The 24,020-nt window shown below is 39.0% G+C and overlaps 1 protein-coding gene across 3 annotated transcripts in view; it reads right to left on the reverse strand.

Moving 5' to 3' along the window:
• Positions 1 to 1,110: 1,110 nt before the first annotated feature.
• The window catches only part of LOC136881054 (mitochondrial basic amino acids transporter), a 48,578-nt gene continuing 25,668 nt past the window's right edge, over positions 1,111 to 24,020 (reverse strand). For 2 of the 3 annotated variants that reach the window (XM_067153655.2, XM_067153656.2), the window contains 4 exons: positions 23,359 to 23,402; positions 7,128 to 7,211; positions 4,267 to 4,518; positions 1,111 to 3,598 (listed from right to left, as the gene is read on the reverse strand). In XM_067153655.2, the coding sequence (XP_067009756.1) occupies positions 2,726 to 3,598; positions 4,267 to 4,518; positions 7,128 to 7,211; positions 23,359 to 23,402 (1,253 nt within the window). In that variant the 3' untranslated portion in view covers positions 1,111 to 2,725. The remainder of the gene's footprint in view (positions 3,599 to 4,266; positions 4,519 to 7,127; positions 7,212 to 23,358; positions 23,403 to 24,020) is intronic. The other variant, XM_067153657.2, reaches the window with a different exon arrangement.

Below are 24,020 nucleotides of genomic sequence, written 5' to 3' on the forward strand. Positions count from 1 at the left end.
CGAAATTAAATTTTATATTCAGCACTGTGCCCACCCCGAGACAGGTGCAATACAGTATTCAAGACCTGAAAATGTGTAATGTTCGAAGGAACATACGACGTTTTTCAGAGTTAAGTAATGATTCCACCTCTATATTCCTAGGCTTCAAAGAGAATCTCGCTAGTTTCAATATATTTTCTTCTCCCTTTTCCAATACAGTGTACATGAAAGAGACGTGAGAATTTTCAAATGGAATGTGTTGATTTTTATTGTTCTTTGGACTTGGAAAGTAAGTTAAATAGCGTCCCTTTACCGCATACATCTTCCTAGGGCAAAGTGTCCCGGTATTTATGGGCATGCAATTCGACTCTCGTCAACCTTTTGGCAGCATATACACACACATTTATATGCGAACAAGTGTTTTCTAGAATGAAGCATGAGAAATGCGTAACGAGATCGCGAACCACCAATATTTTACTTCGAATTGCTACTACAGCACATCTGTCACGCCTGGTTCTAGCATTGACATTGAATGTACTTACCTAGATACTTGATTGGTTTCACCATTATATAATAATAAAGTTACATTAAATAGATTTAACTTGTTCAATATAGTTTATGATTATAATTTACTATGTTATAATGCATAATGATTCGTACATATAGGATATGATATAAACGATAGAATATTACATTTAAGCATGCGACCCCGTTAACGAATCCATGACGACGGTAGTGGCCCCTGGAAAATAATAAAGCCCCTTGGTTATACCGTAGATGGACAATTTATATGTTATATTAAGACTCCCACTGGGCTTTACTGAGTGTCATTTTATGACATATCTGTATAGTTAAGTTGATATACGTAATATATGTCGCGGTAAACAAAAAGTAAATAAATAAATTAAACTTGAAGATTATCTAATTCTAAATAACTTATTTTATAATGTAGTACCCCTGTGTTTAGTTTTGTTGATCCTTGGAGTCACCTTCAATTCTAGGCAGACGAAAATGAAATTTAATTTTATCCAATGTACACATTTTATGTTGGGAGTTAAGATTAGGAACACAGGCAGGCTTGGGATCATAGGCAAAGGCTGTATAAAGAAATATGCCTATAATGGCGACTAATAACAGTGTTCTAACAGTTTATTACCCTCAGCAATACAAAATGAAATATATAAATTTCTACAAAATATGGAAATGACACCCACTTTATACCCATTCAAGCATTACATACCGGTAACGGTTATAATTTGCATTCTTTAAACTTAGTTTAAAGCCTAAAAGGAAAATTCTGTAAACATTCTGTAAGAGTATTAAATTAAAATAATCGAAGACTGTGAAAGTAGGCTATTAAAATAAGATCTGGGCGGGTAGGATTCCACATTTCGGGAAAAGGTGGAGTTTGCATTGGCAAATTATTTCTGATTAGGTTTTTCCACCTTTTACAGGCTCTAGATTGCAGCATTTAAAATGCACGTGTACAAACACCATTAGAGATATTTATTGAAAACTCAGGCTGATCAAAATGAGCTATATTCCATTTCTGCAGAAATACTCCAATAATTTAAGATATCCTAGGAGAATGAATACTGAAACTGGTAAAACAATTCTGAGTTGTCATAAATATATTAAAATCAGCTCAAGATTAACTTGATTTTACTCCGTTCTTAATTTGTAATAGATGTGAACAAGTTTAATTTCATTTTTCATCTCATGAACTACGAAATATTTTCTGAATGAGTACGTCTTGAATACTGTAGAATGCTCATTCACATGAGAGCCATGAGAATCTGATTTGTCAAACCTCTGGAGTTTATACCCATCTGATTTCAGTAGGCTTTGAACAGCGTGGTTATTTAAGTTCCTTGGGAGAAGTAAATGAAGTTAGTGTTAGCTATGTTCATACCAAATGTGAGTGCTATGATGATATTAACAAGAGTTTGTTTCAGATGTCTATTTATGACTAAGCCAGATAACATCATTTTAGGACAAAAATTGTGAAATGTATTTATTTTAAAGCATTGCTCTATATTTAATCGTTTTATGTACTATACAGTATACTATGTGGCCATGAAATGTGAATTTCATTTGTAATTTGCCATACTTCTTGCTCCAAATTTGAAATAAATAGTTATAGGATAGAATCAAATGAAATTAAGACTACACAAGCAATAGGAACGAGGACAAAAAAGGGACAGAGCCTACACTGATTGCGCACTTCATTGCAATGTTACCCTTTGTCATGGAAATTGCACATTCTTTGTTATTCTACAGTAATCCCAGCAAAACAACTAAAGTCGGTCGGTCATACAAACTACGGAAAATGCCACGTGTGTTCTTAGTTAATTTAGAGTTCTGGACGAAAATCACAAGGAGCCCTACACAACATTTCATGAAGAAGAAGAAGAATTTAGAGTAACGGAAAATGAGCAAATTAGCAGGGTCAGAAGGATTAGAGTCAGCTAACCCCGAGATCAATATTATTGAGATTGAAAGAAATAGTCTCTCAAGAATACCTTCCAAGAGTTACCATCAACGTTACGATTTTAAGTACGTGCCGGCTTATTTGTTAGCAATTCGGTGGAAGTGTATGCGTTATGTAATGCATGAATGGCTCCTTGGCGTTAGCAAGTCATGTGACAGCAGTACCTACTCCAGCAATCTGTCGTGTAGTGTGAAGCTCAATTTCCACACGAACACCCGTTGCTCAGTTAACAATTATTTGATATAATGAATAAGCTCAACCATTTTCTTGCTTACTAATTCTGTAGTTCTCTTTGAGAATACTTGTGTCCACTGCACCGTCGGTTATCAGTTCGATCGTGTGATCCTGAAGAGACTGATTCGGAATGTCCAGTACTTGTTCTCGTGTATTATCCTCACACTCTGTGTCATCTTCTAAATCGGTGTCTTCAGAACAGATACAGTCTATCGACAAAGGTTGTGATTTCGTCTCCGGCTGAGAAAACTTCGTGGCCAGCGCATTTCGATGATAATCGGCCAAGAAACTGCCCTCTATGCTATTTATCATCAACTTTCTCCAGTGGAAGAGTCCTGTTAGGGCTTTATTTTCCCAGTTTCCCCACAATTTCGATCCTGCCAAGCTCCAAGTATCGCGTCCGGGCAGGGGATGGTACAGATTGATATTGGATGGCTCCTCTTCGTTGGAGGTAGCCACGTAGTAACTGGACTCTTTCTCACTGCTGCCAACTCCTGCGAGACGAAACACCCAGGTGACCCCTGCGAATGTTGCAGCATTCACGGGAAAAGCTCGTATAAGTGTGGAGGTAAGCCCTCGCACGATGAAGCCGTATCCTTCACTTTTGACGCTCTGCCTGAAGCAGTCCAGAGCGCCGCTGTACTTAGCTGGGCCGTACATGCCATCTACTTGCAGTCGCGACTTGAGCACGTCGAAGGGGAATGTTGACACCCAGGATATGGAGCCCGCCACACCGCCGGCTACCATCACGTGAGTGGTGGTAATGGGCTCAGCGCTAGAACTGCGGGTCATCAGCTCGTAACTCAGAAAGTAGACGCCCATCCCCGGGGCGTCCCGGAACATAGTGATTCCCAGTCCTCGGTACACTCCACGCACACCGTCCGTGCGTGCGATCTGTAACATAGAAATGCGTTAATGCCTCCTTCACATTTCATTTTAAAAGCACGTTACGAGTTATTCAAGAGGCAACCTCTAGACGGGCGATAGTTCTAATGGAAATAAAGAGAAATAACATGCGACTACAAGTGAGGAGGGTCTGTTCAAAGTTGCTATTTTCACTCCAAAATAAAAATTAGTATTTCTTCCACACGCCTCGCAGCAGTTGAATACTATCGATTGCCATGATCAATCCAGACCAAAAAAGATGTAATTCCTTAAAATTTGTACCATACCCGATTATGGTAGGTTCCGTGAGCCTTTTATTATACGTTTTATGCATTTTTCCGCAACTTTCTTACTGCGAAAATAGCGCCTTGTGAACAGACTCTCCTCAGGTACAGTATGCTGCACACGGCCATCAGGCTAATAAAATACAGGGTTAGGGGAAGAATATAACTCAAACAATAACCACCAATATTTTGTTCTGGGATAGCTATGTAAGAAGGAAGAACTCGAGGGTTTTCAATTGGCCATCACCTGGTAAACTTCCAGATGAATTTTGAGCAGGTGGTAATGAATTTACTGTAAAGACATTTCTTAGATTGAAAAAAATTAAAACGAATAGCTTTGATTTTGCAAATAACTAAGGGGAAAATACTATAAAGGATAGCAGAGTGCTGTACCTGTAGGATACAATGCAGACAACTGCGGTACATGTCCCCTCGCTGAATCTGTAGGCGGGTTTTGGCGAGCTCCATTGGACTACTCACGAAGCTCTGCGCCACTCCCGCTGTGATGCCGGCAATGAAGTGCGATGAGAGAGCGTCCGGGTCATTCATACGGCGCTGAGTATTGCCGTACACTCCGAACACGATGGCGTTGATGAAGGCTACACCGACCATGGGCGAGGACATCCCTCGGTACAGACCGCCCACCTGTAACACAGAGTGTGAGTGGACGAGAGGCCAATTATATAATGGCAAGTTGTCCATTGTATCTCTAGTCTGTCTTAATAGCAGTAAACGGGGTAGCACTCCTGGGCGTGTAGGCTGGTGACCTCGGGGCCCATAGCGGAGCCCGGATTTGCTTCACCCACTTGTGACAGGTTTCTCACTTTCATTTTTCCTACCTGACTTCCCTTGGTCAACTTTTATTCGCTTAGCTTTTATCATGGTTGTACGCCTCTGCGGAGAAGAGCTGGACCCCACCGTCGGCTGTCCTGTGAATGGTTTTCCGTATTTTCCATTCTCCAATACCGAGACAGTTCCTAGTACAAGCCACGGACACACATCTCCTTGCCCGATACAAATCTCCTGGCCTGAGCTGCGGCGTCACCGTCTAGGAGGCCCGCTTCCCCATTCAGGGGACGAATGTAAACATTTAGTAGTAGTTACATTGGTCCTTCCCTTTCTTTTATCGATATGTTCATTTCTTGAAGTGCCCAACCCCCTCCATTTTTCACTCTGGTCAGTGGTAATACAGGATAGTTGCCCGGTTGTACTTCCTCTTAAAGCAATAATCACCAATTTTCGCCCGTAACCCCCCTCGTCAATAAACCTTGTTCTGCAAAACGTGAAGGGTACTTTATTTTTACGATTCATTAAATATGTGTTGGGATAGACTTATATTCAGGATGCATTTAACGTCCAACCAAAGCAACTGGGCACCACTATGTCCTGATTTGTTATAAAATGCAGAAGATTGAGAGCTCTATAAAGATAACACTGGGTGAACTTCATGACGCTGCTAGGTACTCGAATTTGCGGGCTATGAACTTTATTTATTTATTTATTTATTTATTTATTTATTTATTTATTTATTTATTTATTTATTTATTTATTTATTTATTTATTTATTTATTTATTTATCAATTTCATGCCTTCGAAGGCTCACGGCCCTCTCTTACAATAACCACATAACATCTAAAATAAACTTCATAAAACAGAATAATGAAATAAAATAACAAAATGTAAATCCTAACCTCATTCATCCTTCCATTCATACTGCCATCATACAAGCTGGTTATACATTAATTTAATAGATAATCTCGGCAAGACCGCTTGAAAGAACCTAAAGAAGTGCAATTCCTAGCACTGAATGGGAGGGAATTTCATAGCCTTGCACCAGACTTTTGAAAGGAGCGGTTAAATGATGATGAGCGATGCACAGGAATTGAGAGAGTAGTAGTTGATCGTGCCTTATGCTCATGAGAGGAAAAGAGTAAATTAAATTTTGAGGATAAATACTGGGGTTTAGATTCATTCAAGAGACGAAATATGAGAGTTGCAATGTGAAGATATCGTAGTTTATCGATTTTTAACCAGAAGAGAATTTCATAATAGGGGAGATATGAGTTGAAAATGTAATTGAAAATATAAACCAAATGCATGAGTTCATTGCCCTCCGTAATTTCAATGTTAGTTCCATGCTGGCCTCTCTCTTTGCAATATCACAATAATTGAGTATGGGAAATATGAGGGTCTGGATAAGTTTAATTTTCATGCTTAGTGGAAGAAGTGATTGGCGAGTTTTGAGGGGGTGAAGTGACGAGTGAATTTTCCCACAGATGCTTGTTATGTGCTCACTCCAGTCTAGTGTGTCACTTATGATAATCCCTAGATTTTTACCGACTTCTGAAATGGTATAGCTAAACCACAAAGCAAAACTGAAGGCAATAACTTCTTATTTAGGATATTTAGCTGCCTTTGTTGCCATATTATAATAGCTTGGGCCATTTTAGGATTAATTAATAAACAGTTCTTATTAGAATAGGAGCTAACCAGATTTAAAATAGAATTCGTCTGATGAATTCCAAACTCAATATCAACAGCTTTACCGTGATAATTTATTTTAGATCATCTGCATATAAATGACACTTACAGTTGCTGAACTGAGAAGATATATCATTGATATATAGAGTAAACAGAAGAGGTCCTAGCACAGATCCCTGTGGAACACCTAGTTGCTTCGTCTTGCAGTCCATAGTCATACCGTTTATGACAACACGTTGTCGCCGATTGGAGAGGTATGAAGAAAAGAGCTAAACAGCAGAGGGACTCAGGTTTGTAGTTTTGCTAATAATACGAGTGTCGAATCATAAGTCATGGCAACTATTTTTTTTTCCTCGCAAACAGGGGATAACACGGAAAATCTAAGATATGCATTTGTAAACGTACGGTATGTACTTGCGTATGATGCCACTAGATGGTATATGTAAACAACAGTGTGGGTCTAAGCATGCCCCCAAGTTCAGTGTGTGAGTGGGAGCGTCGCTACACGGAAGTCAACAAGCAGGAGCAACAATCGTATATTAAAATATCAGTTCTCCGCGGCAGAAATGTACGCCAGTACCATGTAGAGCTGCGGAAAGCATTAGGTGTGCTTGCCATGCCACGCCATGTCCATGGACACCGGACGGCCTGGGCGAGGCAAATTGGCAGTTGATACTCTAACCCGTTTGAACGTCTCCACCAACCTCGCCACTGTTCTATAGGGCATGGCATAATGACTTGTTTTCGCTCTGTAATGTAAGAAGCGCACTTACGGACTCTTTCTGCAGGATCGTCTGAAAACAGTGGAACGTTCCACGGTAAACAGGATTCCTGAAGTCCTGTGTCTGCAGGTGGACCTGAAACAAGGAAATATATTCATGAAATGTTACCATTGCGGAAAGTTTCAGGGTGGTAAAAATACATTTCATCTAAGAAAAGAACGGGGAAAAGTTGTTCCAAGTTTAACTCAATGGCTTATCGATCTAGCAAAGTATCTACTATTTCCAGAAAAAATGATGAAGAGGATGTTTGAATTTCTGCCATCCGAAGAAAAATTGTTTTATAAGGAAGAACTTTCCTAGATAGTGACAGACTGCATTTGTTTCCATACAGTCCTAATATTTATTTGATTTCACATTAACATAGGTGGTGATTATTGTTTTAAAGGGAAGTACAACTAGGCAACCATCTTCTACGTAACACTAATCGGAGAGGAAAAAGGGAAGGGATCGGACATTTCGAAAAATGAAGGTATCGACCAATGAAAGACAAGGACCACGAAGGGCGTGAAAATGAAAGACTTACTAGGGCCCCTAGTGCTCTAATACCATCGGGGACGTAAAAGAACAAGAATTGACCAAGGGAGGTCGGATAGGATTGACGAAAGTGAGGAGCCTAGCACAAGTAAGTGAAAGCAATGCCAGGACTCAGCCAAGGGCCACGTGGTCTCCAGCGCACGCTCTCAAGTTGAGAGCCTCTGGAGCCCCTTTTAATCGCCTCTTACGACAGGCAGGAGATACCGCGGGTGTTATTCTATCCCCCCTTCCCACCACCACTCTTCAATTTTGTATACTTAATGTAAAACAAGACAAAAACCCTATATAAGAAGTGATTTAGTATTTTTTATTTTTGAAAGTAAGAAAGTCAAAAATATTAAATATCATCTACAATGCTAAGCAATAGGTTCAAATCCCTTTTTCGTCTAAAGTATTTTTGTTCATTCTTTCTTTAGAAATGCATTTTTATGATTGATGCAAAGTCTGGAAGAGTAAAAATATATTATGTTTTTAAAATCTTTCTGGCTATTTATTTAAATTATCTACAAGAAACACACTGGGCTAGTCCCGTAACTATTTGTTTACTTTATTCTACACAGAACTTACAAGGGAAAAGAAACAATATCAGTGTTCATTAAAAAAACAAATGAAAAGGGTACTTCTTCCTTATTCCATGACGAAGGTAATGCCATTATTCTATGCATCTTGAGGTAAATGATTCACTTCCGCTACACTTTGTTGTGGCATTCGTTTTCTAAAGGGGTACCAACTAGTACAGTTCCCGTTGTATAACACAAAAGAATGATAAACGTAAGGTACTTTAAATAGCTGATAACAATAAATTATACTGCTGACAGTTTTTAATATAATTGTAGCAATGCATATTAAAAAGTTTCAGTCAGATATTTCATTTTTTATGTTTCTATCAAGTCATGTCTGGAACATCTTAAAACAGACGATAGACACAAAGATGATCGGCTTTTCTCTCTCCTGAAAAGTGCCCCCATAAAACTGTAAAAGTTTTACGAATCCGGTATACAGAAAAGCAGAGTTACGAGCGACCAAGACGCTTGGGATGATCAATAACGACACATTTACAACTGAAATCCAGCCTTCTGTTTGTGTTGTAATAAGTTGATGATAATAATAAATAAAATCATGAATAAAATATATAAATAAAATTACTCAAAAACTTAATAAAATTAATAAGCATAATTAACCGAAATGTCCGTAGTATGGGCGCCAGAGTTCACCAGAATGGATCCCTCGAATTTAGATAAGAGCATGATAAACTTTATATCCCAGGGCGTGTACATAATGCTGCGTACTGGTACATCTGCTGCAGGCCTTACCCAACCTCCTGAAAACGACTAATTAGGTAGGAACTGCACCTAGGTTTATCAATAACACTGATTCTAAAATAGCTAACTATATTCTGAACAAATTCCGTGCATGAGCACCTCATCAACATACAAGATTATACATATAATATACACATAAAATATTGCTGGAAGACCCCATATTTACAACAACAACAATAATGAAAACCGTGGGAAAACGAAAGCGAGAACTAAGTTACCATTTGTAAATAGTCCGATGAACAATGTACATGTATGAAGATAAATACCCTTCACTGTCTCTATATCAATTCGATTTACCGATTCTCATAATCGGCAGTTATCACATCACACAGATACTGTACATTGTACTACTGTGTTCACATACTTTAACACTTGTTGTAAAGATATATACACACGTCTGTCGATCCTCAACACAAATTTATGGAAAGTCTGAGATAGCTTTCACCAACATATAATGCTAGGCCGCCACAAGTGCTACAATACTTAATGCGCAAGCACTCTCCACAATCAGCCGCTTTCCACGAACATAACACGACTACGCTCCACGAACGTTTGAAGTCCAGTTCATTGCTGCCGTGTCACTCCAGTACCGTGTATCAGCACCACTTCCTTCCCGTACAGTGCGTCAGTTGTAGTTGTAGTTATCTTCCTTCTCGTTCCTTTACCTCTACAATCACCTTTACAATGTCTCCTTACAATGTCCTAATCTCTAGGTTGCCGCCGTATCATCCACCTTTATAGACATCAACATCCCCCTCCTCTCAGATGAGACGTCTGGATTGGTGCTTGCCAGCCAATCATGAGTGATCTCAAATTAAGACCAAGCCCTGAACTACTTCTTCCTCCCAAGACAATAACAAACTCTGGGGAGTTTTCATGAATCACCAAACTTTCCTGGTACAACAACAAGCTTATCTTATCAGGCTGGGATATATACACGAGTAATGGAATTTCCTGACACAAGTACATCATAACAGACACTGGGGTAGCCAGATGACTCATTCAAATTACCAGAGTTATTACAGCAATGTTTTCCCACTCGTGCAAAACAAATTACTCATACCTACATATGTGGATATCTTCCAGCTTACCAATATAAATGACAAAACATACAAATGAAATACTGATAATAATAATACTGATAATAATAATAATAATAATAATAAATCGAATACTGACAATAATATCTCTAACTTCTACATATAATTCGGGGGTGTGATATATGTACTATCACATAACGCCCCCTTGGTGAATCGATGATATCATATATTATGATTCACCATAAAACAGAACTTCATACATAACCTTATAATGACATAACTGAACACTTAATTTACTGTAATAATGATATATACATTGCGTCTACTGCATTGTATTCGCACACACGAAATACAATTTGTCCAAACAACAATAATAATAATAATAATATGGCTAAATACACACAACTCCGATTGTTTCATATACCATTGAACACAACCCCTTCTTGCTACTGTACACATAACTCATAATTGATAATATATACATCCAAGGTGCAGATCCTATCTCTTATATCTGCGAAGGCTATAGATATTAAATGTCCCAAGGACCTAGTCGTCAGAAGTTAGAAGCTGATAAGCACACTTGCCTATTCTACTGTCCACAGTATACGGACCCTAATATAAATGAAAAACTATACACAAACTTAACATCAGCATCGATAAGCGAGGAATGCGTACCGTAATAAAAACTAACTACGTCTAGAATACACTCTATCTCACACACAAACATTCATACCATCCAGTCACACAAGAATCATACAAACTTTCATTCGGAACATTCATAAAAAGGAAATCCCTCTTTCTGAAATGCGCGGGAATCTCACTACGTTTACTCTTCCACAAAACCATAATTAATGCAAGCAAACAGATCACATACTTTTTCACACATTCCACATCGCTATCACTCAGCAAGTCATTCAAATCTTTCACACAACTCTCAGACTTAAATAAAACATTACGCACTCGCTTGAAAAGACTTTCTTTCATCTCACGCACACTTCCATTCTCACACACGCTCACTCTATTATTGAAATTCTTACCATAATACACTTTGAAATTGCTGTCATTACTACTTAATGACCCAACAATTAATCCATCTTCACCACCTTCCATATCAGCTCCTACTTGCACCACCTTCATGCCAACAACACTGCTACTTTCGACTCTCTTATCAGAAGTTTCATTAATCTCAAAGTCACCATTTTCACACATAATGGACCTAACTTTACTCTCCTCACGTACACTTAAATTAACACAAACATCCTCATGATGTATATTCCGTAAACACTCTTCACTCACAAAACAACCTTCATCAACTTCACAAAAAACTTCACTTTCAATTTCAGAAACTTCCACAAGATTATCGATCGCAACACCGCTATTACCATCACCACTAGCACAAAGTAAGACATCCGACACATCTTTCTTACTTTCATCACGCCCCCTATTCTCAAAATCTCCCTGATCACAAAACACATGGTCATACAATAATTCCTCTTTCACGTCTACCTCGTAACTTACCTGTTTCATCGCGTGAATAGGAATTTCGGTATCGGACTGCCTATCTGACCCAACTAAGAAGTCCGATTCCGGTTTAAATTACTTGACGTGGACTGTTCACTATTATCATGTCTCTGCACTTGATCTGGAGGTCTTTGATCCGTACCCCCCCTACTTTCTGATTCCCCTTGATTAGGTCTTCTGCCATAATATTCATGGTGATTAACTCCCTGATTAGACTGTCTGTTTCCCCTTCCGGAATTACCACCCTGATTCCCTTGCCTATAATGACTGAAATTCTGATTATTCCTATCTCCCGCTACCTGATTACCTTGTCTCCCATTATCCCCGTAATTTCTACCTTCACTTTGCCTAGTCCTCCCCTGCCCTTCCAAAGCATCAAACCTCTCTAACAGCTGCTCTAATTCCTTGATCGTAACAATATTCTGCATACATGCAGCTAATCCGACCTTCTCAGGAAAATGTCTCAACATCTGGCGGACTGTATCTCTCTCCGATGCTAGACCTTCAATATTCTGGCTGATCAGAACATGCGCTAAGAAATATTCCGTCATAGACACACCTTCCTGAGGTCTATATTTGCCAAATAGCACGCGATCTCTTTCCCTTCCCTGAATAGCTTCACTCCAAAATTTAGAACTAAATTTCTCCCTAAATTCCTCCAAACTCGAAATACCCTGTCTATAAACTTGAAACCAGGATCTCGCTTCTCCAACAAATGCAACATCCAACAGCTCATCAACCATACTCCAATCAATCAAACCATCGTCAAGATTCTTGGAAAACCGTTTCTCCACTGTTTTCAAGAATTCCATCGGATTAAACTGCCGACCATTAAACTTGGGCAATTCAGAGTCCTTCGTACAAGATACGTACCTATTACATATGCTGCTACCTAATTGGATTTGACTGATCTCCTGCCTTAATTTCACATGACATGATTTAATTCCTTCTTCCACTACCATTCTGGCATTTCCTTCTACTGACTTGAGGTCATCTTTTACTGACTTAAGGTCTTTCTCCAATTTCTCATTCTTCTCATCTATTCGCTTCACTAAAACATTCTGACTGGTTTTCATTCTGTCTATTTCTTCGACTTTATCTTCCACTATTTTTATTCTTTTATCACATTCCTTGCTGTTTTCAACAAATTCTTTCCTAACTACATTAAATCGGCATTCAATTTTCTCAGTCAATTCCAAGCATTGAGATTCAACCTTATTATTGACTTCCTGAATTTCTCTGCTTTGATGGTCAAACTTCTGGTTCAATTCATCTATTCTACCATTCACAGCACTACTTAAACTATCAATTTTACTAGACAATTCAACACTCACTAAATTTAACTCCTTACTTTGATTCTCAATCTTACTGGACAATTCCGTACTAACTGAATTTAATTCACTATTAATACTGTATATTTCATTACTTAAAAAACTCAGTTCACTCTTCAACTCTTTACTCTGACTATCAATCTTACTGGACAATTCAATATTATTATTATCGATTTTACTGGACAGTTCAACATTATTATTATCGATTTTACTGGACAATTCAACATTATTATTATCGATTTTACTGGACAATACGTCACTCTTACTGTTAAATTCACCCTTCAACTCTTTACTGAACTGATTAAATAGTGATTGAAGCATACTAAGAGTTAAGGTCGCCCCTTGATCCCCTACATTCTGAGTTTGAGACGGGTTACTCGGTTCCTCACCTATCGTTGCCGATTGATCTTTCCTACTATCAGCCATTTCGCTATTCTCACTTAAATTAGATAAACTCAATGTGGTGGAATTCTTTTGATTTCTCTTATCCTGATTCATAGTACCAACAACTTTAACAACCTCTCTACTTCTCAGTCTTATAATACTCGACTCGCTACAACATTTCTTCATACTCCAACATACATATCACGTACATATAAAACACTTCACTGACATAGTTCGCAGAATTCCAACCACACCTGACAAGTGCACCTACGCTTATAAGCCTAACAGATGTACCAATCATTCAGCCCCACGTTGGGCGCCAATTGTAATAAGTTGATGATAATAATAAATAAAATCATGAATAAAATATATAAATAAAATTACTCAAAAACTTAATAAAATTAATAAGCATAATTAACCGAAATGTCCGTAGTATGGGCGCCAGAGTTCACCAGAATGGATCCCTCGAATTTAGATAAGAGCATGATAAACTTTATATCCCAGGGCGTGTACATAATGCTGCGTACTGGTACATCTGCTGCAGGCCTTACCCAACCTCCTGAAAACGACTAATTAGGTAGGAACTGCACCTAGGTTTATCAATAACACTGATTCTAAAATAGCTAACTATATTCTGAACAAATTCCGTGCATGAGCACCTCATCAACATACAAGATTATACATATAATATACACATAAAATATTGCTGGAAGACCCCATATTTACAACAACAACAATAATGAAAACCGTGGGAAAACGAAAGCGAGAACTAAGTTACCATTTGTAAATAGTCCGATGAACAATGTACATGTATGAAGATAAATACCCTTCACTGTCTCTATATCAATTCGATTTACCGATTCTCATAATCGGCAGTTATCACATCACACAGATACTGTACCTTGTACTACTGTGTTCACATACTTTAACACTTGTTGTAAAGATATATACACACGTCTGTCGATCCTCAACACAAATTTATGGAAAGTCTGAGATAGCTTTCACCAACATATAATGCTAGGCCGCCACAAGTGCTACAATACTTAATGCGCAAGCACTCTCCACAATCAGCCGCTTTCCACGAACATAACACGACTACGCTCCACGAACGTTTGAAGTCCAGTTCATTGCTGCCGTGTCACTCCAGTACCGTGTATCAGCACCACTTCCTTCCCGTACAGTGCGTCAGTTGTAGTTGTAGTTATCTTCCTTCTCGTTCCTTTACCTCTACAATCACCTTTACAATGTCTCCTTACAATGTCCTAATCTCTAGGTTGCCGCCGTATCATCCACCTTTATAGACATCAACATCCCCCTCCTCTCAGATGAGACGTCTGGATTGGTGCTTGCCAGCCAATCATGAGTGATCTCAAATTAAGACCAAGCCCTGAACTACTTCTTCCTCCCAAGACAATAACAAACTCTGGGGAGTTTTCATGAATCACCAAACTTTCCTGGTACAACAACAAGCTTATCTTATCAGGCTGGGATATATACACGAGTAATGGAATTTCCTGACACAAGTACATCATAACAGACACTGGGGTAGCCAGATGACTCATTCAAATTACCAGAGTTATTACAGCAATGTTTTCCCACTCGTGCAAAACAAATTACTCATACCTACATATGTGGATATCTTCCAGCTTACCAATATAAATGACAAAACATACAAATGAAATACTGATAATAATAATAATAATAATACTGATAATAATAATAATAATAATAATAAATCGAATACTGACAATAATATCTCTAACTTCTACATATAATTCGGGGGTGTGATATATGTACTATCACAGTGTCTCATTCTTTGTGCAAAGCAAAGACTTGAGTCTTCTGTCACTTATTAGGGAGTCTACATAAGGAAATTCTCATAACAGTCGGGAACATGGAATTCATGGAATTTAAACACATGAAATATTAAGGCGCTGAATTGGAAGTTACTTACTGATACCGAGTTCCTCTTATACATACAATGTATATATAAGCATTTTTGGTTTGATCTACTATTAAAATTATAAGTTTTATGTGTATTTAACGGTTCTATGCGATATTTTAACGGTGAGGTATTATCTTTATAAACACAGCAAAATACTCTAAGAAACGTAATTATTTAGCATCCATCTCTCTGGCTGCTAAGTTATTTTTCATTTGTTTATATGCTTCCCAACACATTCTTCCTTAGCACATTTTAATTGTTAAAATCGGCTGGTACACCACTCACTTCATTTGAATAGCTATATAGTGTTTTGTAGTATATTGTGATGATTTCAACCATCAACTCTACAATTTTAGGGAGGTAGTATTCAGAGACAAATTCCCCACTTCTTATTGCCTTGACATTCATGATTTCTTTCGTGTTTCTTGGAGATATAGCCAAGTTGATATAGTCAAGTTGAAATCCACGAAATGTAGGGTTTGAAGATATCCATGTTTTAGGTTTCTTTGGAAGATTTTTAAAGAAAATCGAATTTACCTCAATTAAATAGTTGTACAGAGATGAATTAGTCTCATTCTATTTGTGTTAGTTCTAAATTTGTTTTATGTCATATTGTCCAGTACTATTTTATGAACATAGAAAGCAGTACCCAGGGGTGGCATTCCTTTTGTAACCTTAATTGCTGGTTCACCCTCAAACATTCTATTAATTCTTCGTGCCTGTGATAATATTCTCATCGAAAAATCTGGTATATTGTACTGCTAAGATCTGAAATTAATATTATTCAGGTGTAATTCTAATTATGCTTATCTAGTAAAGAATTTACGTTTAGAGTAGCTGCAAAAAAAATTCTTCTTTTTCCAAGGATGCTCTGACTCATCCTTATTGGAGATGATGGGAGTCCCCAGAATCTCCCCCTGTAGATGGGGGCGGTAGAATAACACCCACAGTAACACTGCCTGTAGTAAGAGGCGACAAAAAGAGGCCTCATGTGCTCTGAATTTAGGACCGTTGGTTCGCGACCACAGAGCCAATAGGTGAGTCCGGGCATTTCTTCCACTTACTAGTGCCAGGTTGCTCACTTTCATCCGTCCTATCCGACCTCCCGTGGTCAGCTCTCGTTCCTTTCTGACCCCGGCGGTATTACGTATGGAAGCCTAGGGATTCTTTCATTTTCACGCCCTTCGTTGTCCTTATCATTATTTGGCCGATACCTTCATTTTTCGAAGTGTCGGATCCCATAACTGTTACATAGAGGAAGCTCAGCCAGTTCTACTTCCTCTTAAAACAATAATCACCACCACAACTCCCCAGAACGCTTAGTCCCAAATGGTGGATTCATTTCCCGAGCTATCACCTGGGGTAGTGCTTTCTTTCAGCGACTTTTCATGCGTGTGTTATAGGGGTAGGAATTAAATTCCGAAATAAGATCAGGTTGATTGTTCTCCGGCTCCCTCTGTCGTTGGGAAATGAAACTCCTGTTCCCATTTGAGACCGTTGACCAGGTGTGTATTAGTAGTAGTAGTAGTAGTATATTGTAGTAGAATTGGTATATTTGATATGTATATAACAAATACTATCTTTTCCCCTTTTCCTCGTTATCCTATGATCGTATTTATTGAATAGAAACATTTGAAAAAGAGGGCGGTCGCTGAACTTTGACAATTGCACTGTAAACTACGTGTTCTGGTGATATTTGAGCTCATTATGAGGCAACTTTGCCGAGGTGTTCAGCTTTCACTGAGTTCAGACTGTACAGTGAAGTACCCTCTTGTGATTTCTGTGCCAGGTTCACTCATATTTCGTTAAAGAAAACGACTTAACTATCGACTTTCCGACAACTTACTCTATCATATTTAATAAACCATGTGTCTGCGTACAACAGGAGCAAGTTAAGTCTCTTCCGCGAACAATATAGAATATAGGCATTTGTTGCGACAATAGCAATGCCTCTTTTTAATTAATTAATTAATTAATTAATTATGATGCATTTATACTGGTTAACATACCAAACAAGATATTCCTGGTTCTATCGAGAAAAAAAAAGGGAAATTGCTCCAGGTGAACAGCTAATATTGCTGTTTAAAAATCTTCTTCTTCTACTTCTTCTTCTTCTTCTAGTGGCCTTTAGTGCCGGGAGTGTCCGAGGACATGTTCGGTTCACCAGGTACAGGTCTTTTGATTTGATGCCCGTAGGCGACCTGCGCATCGTAATGAGGATGAAATGGTGATGAAGACAACACATACACCCAGCACCCGTGCCAGCGAAATTAACCAATCAAGCTTATAATTCCGGAGCGTGCTGGGAATCGAACCCGGCACCCCCGTGACAAACGCCAGCACGCTAACCATTTAGCCATGGAGCCGGACATCATGGAGTAATTCTTCCCCTATCGTGGATATCCAAGTACTGTCGGAAATTCCACGTTCAGGATGATCTGCTACAGCCGCTTCTAATCTGTGACAGAATAGGCTGTTGTATTTCTTTTCTTTTTTTTTTTTGAGGATATTACGACAGAACACCTCCTCCTTCATGCCGTGGCCTTCAGCGTTGTGATACTTCTGTCCAGCTTAATAAAAGCGTTGGAAATTTTATGTTTTCTTATTACCATGATATTAGTTTTCAAAATGTTTATTTTAAGACCAAACTCCTTACTTTGTTCGTTGATGCTGTTCAAAGGAATTGAAGGTCTTCTAAATTGTCAGCCCTTGGAAATCGAAGTCTGAGTGCAAATAGGCTGCCGGTTATGTTTATGGGTTGATGAACTAAGCAGTGATACTCTGCATCGCTTTGAAAATCAATCATGTTTATAATTTTATACGACTTGAAATGTGACTTATATGATCCCCCGTGAACCTTACCGCGTTAGGGGGGCTTGTGCGTCGTAATGAAGCAGATAGGCGAGGTATGGGTATCTGTCGAAGGAACCTGCTACACGGCTGAAAGCAACGGGATACTACAGCCGTAACTAACTCCCGAGGACATGCAGCTCTCCCTGTACGAATGAATGATGAATGAATGAATCATATACCGATGATGGTTTCCTCCCGGGTAAAATATTCTGGAGGTAAAATAGTCCCCCTTGAAATATCCGGGTTGAGATTATACGAAAGGTCTCTCTGTGGGTGGGAGCGGTAGAATAACACCCATGGTATCTCCTGCCTGTCATAAGAGGGACTGAAAGAGGCCCGTGGGACTTTCTCTTAAAACAATAATCACCACCACCATCTTAGTGTCTCTCAACTTGGGAGCGTGGGTTGGTGACCACGGGGGCCCTAGCTGAGTCCTGGCGTTGCTTGCACTTACTTGTGCCAGGCTCCTCACTTTCATCTATCCTATCCGACCTCCCTTGGTCAACTCTTGTTCTTTTCTGACCCCGACGGTATTAGGTAGTGATGGGATAATCGGATACAAAATAATCGCGTATTCAATTATTTCAATTAATCAATTAATCGATTATATTTCCCATTCGATTATCTTTTCGATTATTCATTCCGAACTGCATTAGAATGAATGAGGCTATTGAATAGTGAATAATCAAATGAAAAGTGAGACAGTTAATTCACTCATTTAGTTTCAACATTTGTAGATACGTTTGGTAAAAGGCGTATTTGCATTTTTCATAAGAGTTGCTTAAACCGAAAAACTGATTCATGACGCACCCGAGTATTCTATGCGATACAACTGTATTTGAAACTCATTCGATTATTTTATTAGATTATCTAAATAATCGGATGGAAGTTATTCGATTATTAAAATATTCGATTATCCCATCACTAGTATTAGGTTTACGACGCCTAGAAAATCTTTCATTTTCATGCCCTTCGTGGCCCTTGTCTTTCTTTGGCCGATGTCTTCATTTTTTGAAGTGTCGGATCCCTTTCATTTTTTCTCTCAGATTAGTGTTATATAGGCTAGAGGATGGTTGTCTAGTTGTATTTCCTCTTAAAACAATAATCACCACCACAAGTGTCTTCCTGTTCTCCATGTATTCTAGAATCATCTTAGCTGTTCTCTCTGTCGGCATTCTTTTGATGTGTCCGTAGAAACAAAATCAATAATGTTGTGGTTTTCTCTCTGTCTTTTTGTATATTTCCGAACTTGGCCGCAGTTGAAATTCTTGTCCCACTTCCCTAGGCCCTTGTATTTTCCTCAAGATTGTGCTCTCTTTTTCCTCTGTTTTCTAGTTAGCTCCCTCCTGTTCAAGGAAATGCATTTGATCGTATACAAACGTCCTGGCTTTATCACAGAGTTGTCATGTCTGAGTTTTGCAGCGACTGAGATTGATTTTTTGTTATATACATTGCGGCGTATCTGGTTTTCTGTTTCCATCATTCCTGCCTTTTCCTGTAACACTATTCCTGTTATTATTATTATTATTATTATTATTATTATTATTATTATTATTATTATTATTATTATTATTATTATTCAATTCATGTAGTGTCGGACATTGAAGTATATAAACTGATGGTCATTCTCGTAGGTACAAGCAGCACATCGCGCTGCGTCAAAGAAAGACAAAGGTAAATGCTACAGTCCTGGCTTATCTGCATTGGATGTCCAATGAAATATGTATGTGATTTATTATTTTCTAAATCTGCCGATTAAAATAAATTAATGTGAAGTCTACGCTTGGTGGGTTCCACAGACTTTCTCAATAAACAGTCTTGTGCTTCACAAATTAACGCGCAAATTCAGCTTCAAGATGGACCAATCTGTTTAGATTTCACTCTTTTCATTGCGGAAAAAAATATTATTTGCAGGAGAATGACGTCAATAATGTAGCCTTTCTTTTTTTTTTTCTTTGCGTGTTTGTGATTGCTGAATACTAACGTTACGTGACGTCAGGACCAACTCTAGAAGTGGGATCAAGTGAGAGGATCAGATTACCTAGGACACATGTCACAAGAATTATGCTCTCTTTAGATATTCCACTTGACGGACTTTATTCTGCAACCATATTTATAATATTTTCTCTGTGAACTGATTAGACATGTCCACGCGAGACATCCTATTTCTTTAAATCACGTGACTTTTGCTTTACAGCCAATACAACTTTATCCTGTTCTGTAATTCACGGCGTAGTCTATCTTCTCGGTAGCGTGACATGTGACTTGCAACTCTGCACAACTGTGTAGAGACTGATAGCAAAATCCAGACTGAACTTTGGTCCCCAGAGATTGAAGGAATAGTAAACACAAAATATGAAGTCATTGATAAGTGACTGTAACCTCCAGGGCACTCCTGACCGCACAACCAACTGAACTAACTTCTCGAGACATGAGTTTCCAGGCAATTATTATTATTATTATTATTATTATTATTATTATTATTATTATTATTATTATTATTATTATTATTATTATTATTATTATTATTATTATTAACGTAATTTTACGTAATTTTCTTTGAAGAAAGTATAGAAACTAGAGACCCTTAATGAAACATCGGAGATACCAGACCTGAAACTCTTCTTAGAGAAAACTTGAACAGATCAGGTTCAGTTCAGTTTAAAATTCTGGCGAAATTCTAACTCGAAACGATGACGAGAAAGCTGCCATAGAGGAAAGGGCGAGAGAAATGGAAATGGCATTCAGGCTCTACCTCAAGACATACAAATCACGAACTCTCTCCTATCCGTTCAGTATCAACCCTCAACAGCAGAAACCTTAGCCAAAATGAGAATTTCGGAGATGAAGGAAAATTAAAAGACATTCTTAAGGAGAATTGCATTATCTAAGAAAACTCCTGAATATGGATTCACTTTCTAGCTGAGGTAAAACAAGGAGCGCTACGAGAATTTGGAAAGGTACAAGTTAATAATATTATTGGCTTTACGTTCGGCTAGCTACTTTTATGGTTTTCGCAGACGCCGAGGTGCCGGAATTTAGTCCCGCAGGATTTCTTTTACGTACCAGTAAAATATACCGACACGAGGCTGACGTATCTGAGCACCTTCAAATACTACCAGACTGAGCCAGGATCGAACCTCCCAAGTTGGGGTCAGAAGACCAGCGCTTCGACCGTCTGAGCCACTCAGCCTGGCAAGGTTAAACTTAGCGCGAGAAAGGGAAGAGAAAAAGGTTCATCTATCGAAAGCAGTGGAAGTCGCCGCTTGCCTGCATCAAGACTTACAGCGGAAGTTCTCTGGGACAAACTGAATATTAGGACTAAAGGCATGGGAGTAAAGGATCCCCACCCTCCAGGACTAACGAAATGATCATAAATACGTCTTTCAATAAAATGCGTGAGTGACACGATGCAAGCTGCAGGCTGTGAATGGCCATGACCTATGCAAGGCACTGTTGCTAGGTAACAGTTTGTTACATAACACTTTTCTTTACACAACACCCCCATATTTGTCAGATATCTAATTTCAAAGCTTTGTCAGATGAATTTTCACTGCTCGAGCTATAATAATGGAGATATTTACGAATTTAAGTTTTCATTGCGTAATCCATCAAAAGGAGCATCGCTGTCCTGGAGATAGTGTTCAGTGGCGATGGTAGTTGCGTGGTCATTAGCTCCTTTGGATCGGTAAGACAATAAAGATCACGATCAAAGACTTGGAGGAAAGATCACTGAAGAATGAGAGGGTTGAAAGTGATAGTCTACAAAGTCCTGAGTCCAACAATGACATTACTCTAACTGTGCTGTGTCCCTCAGTGACGTCACTTCTGTAAACTAATCCGGTAACGAAGGGTACGACGGTTACATTTAAAATAGCACTCAGAATTAGTAATGATATAGGGCTCGGATGTTTAGGAAAAGTCGTATTTTTTCTTTGTCTGCACTTTCTTCCCTGATTGGATTTTGGTGCAAATTAGGTGATTATCGTCACAATTAGGTGATATTTATTTGTCATATAAATGCATACTTTGGCTATTTTTCTCATAAGGTCATATGCTCAGCTATTTTGGTAGAAGCGTCATATTTCGGCGGTTTGACGATAGCTGTAGCTGTACAAAATCATCTTCAACTTATCGAATGCAAAGTAGCATTCACAAAACTGCTTCTCGGTATCACATCTGCAGTTAATACAAGTGGAATACTCTGCCTCTTCTATGAAGATTACGGGGGCCCGGGTTCGATTCCCGGTACTGCCAGAAATTTAAGAATGGCAGGAGGGCTGGTATGTGGTTCAAGTGATGCATGCAGCTCACCTCCATCGGGGGTATGTCTGAAAAGAACTGCAGCACCTCGGGATGAGGACACGAGTTTGCATTTTGCATCAAGATTGCGCAGGAATTGTTTTCCAACGGTTAGTCAGAAAGTATGACATACTGTATATTAAGTCGACCTTTGGAATTATATCGAGTGCAATTACTCGCTTAGAAGCTGCTAGCTTAGAAATTCATGCAGGTATTGAAATTGTGAGAAGTGTTGAACTTTCAGTACAACAATCACATGTTGTGTGATCTTGATAGGTATGTATTCACAAATGTTTGATAAGTGAATCGAGGACAATAGGCTGTGAATAACTGCTAAAGATGTACTGTATATTCAGAAAATTAATATGAATGTAAGAATAAAGAATTTAGTTAACAAATATGTATCAAAGAAATTGCCATTACGATGTATAAATTATTTTTAATGGCCATATTATATTCATAATTTTCGGTCATATTTTGTCATTTTTTCTTCCTATTTCGTATTTTGTCACTTTTGAGGTCATATTGGCTTGCTTATTTGATCATCCGAGGCCTAGTAATGAATTCACACTGTCCTATCTCCCTCCCGGTTGTATGAGGTGAATAAAAGGGTCCCTAGGGCCTCAACTTGGGAGCGTGCGTTGGCGACCACGGGGTCTTTATTTGAGTCCTGGCATTCCTTCCACTTACTTGTGACTTTCATCTATTCTATCTGACCTCCCCTGCTCAATTCTTGTTCTTTTCCGACCTCGACGGTATTAGCTTCACGAGACCTGGGGAGACTTTCATGTTCACTCTCCTCGTGGCCCTTGTCTTTCTTCGGCCGATATCTTCATTTTTCGAAGGTGTCGGATCCCTTCCATTTTTGCCCTCTGGTTAGTGTTATAAAGAGGATGGTTGCCTAGTTGTACTTCCTCTTAAAACAATAATAACCACCAACACCATGAAAGTCTAACTTCGAATTCTGGACATACTCTGAGGGTCACTTACCTTTATTGTGTCCAAGGGGTGTCCTACCAATATGCCAGCACAGCCTGGAAATAAAGAGAAACAAGAGTCAGAAAGTACTGAACCACTTCAGGCTCTCCAATAAGCTGCAGTCAGTGGAGTCACTCGGCAACGAACTGTCACCGAACATCGGACTATTAGTCAGAGTAATCTTCAAGTAAAGTGACTTCGTGTCATTATCCCGAGGTGGGGCAGGTTTTTACCGCCAATGGAGGTGAGCTGTAAGTACATATTCAATCACATACCAGCCTTCTCGCCAATCTTACATTTCTGGCAGTAACGGGAATCGAACCCGGGCCCTCAAGGACGGCAGCTAATTACGCTAAGTGTTACTGCGAAACTGGATATCTTCAAGTAAACTTCCCGCTGTGGGTGGCGGTAGAAAAACTTCCACGGCTTTCCCTGCTTCTCAAAAGGGGTCTCAGGGGCTCTTGAATTGAGAGCGTGGATTGGTGAACACGGGGCCTTTAGCTGAGTGTATCCTATCCGACCTTCCTTGGTCAACTCTTGTTCTTTCCCGAACCTGACGATATTAGCTTCACGAGACCTGGGGAGTCTTTCACTGTCACGGTCTTCGTGGCCTTTATCTTTCCTCGGTCGATACCTTCATTTTTCGAAGTGTCGGGCCCCTTTGGATTTTTTGC

Source organism: Anabrus simplex, chromosome 9, assembly GCF_040414725.1.
Source record: "Anabrus simplex isolate iqAnaSimp1 chromosome 9, ASM4041472v1, whole genome shotgun sequence".
NCBI lineage: Eukaryota > Metazoa > Arthropoda > Insecta > Orthoptera > Tettigoniidae > Anabrus > Anabrus simplex.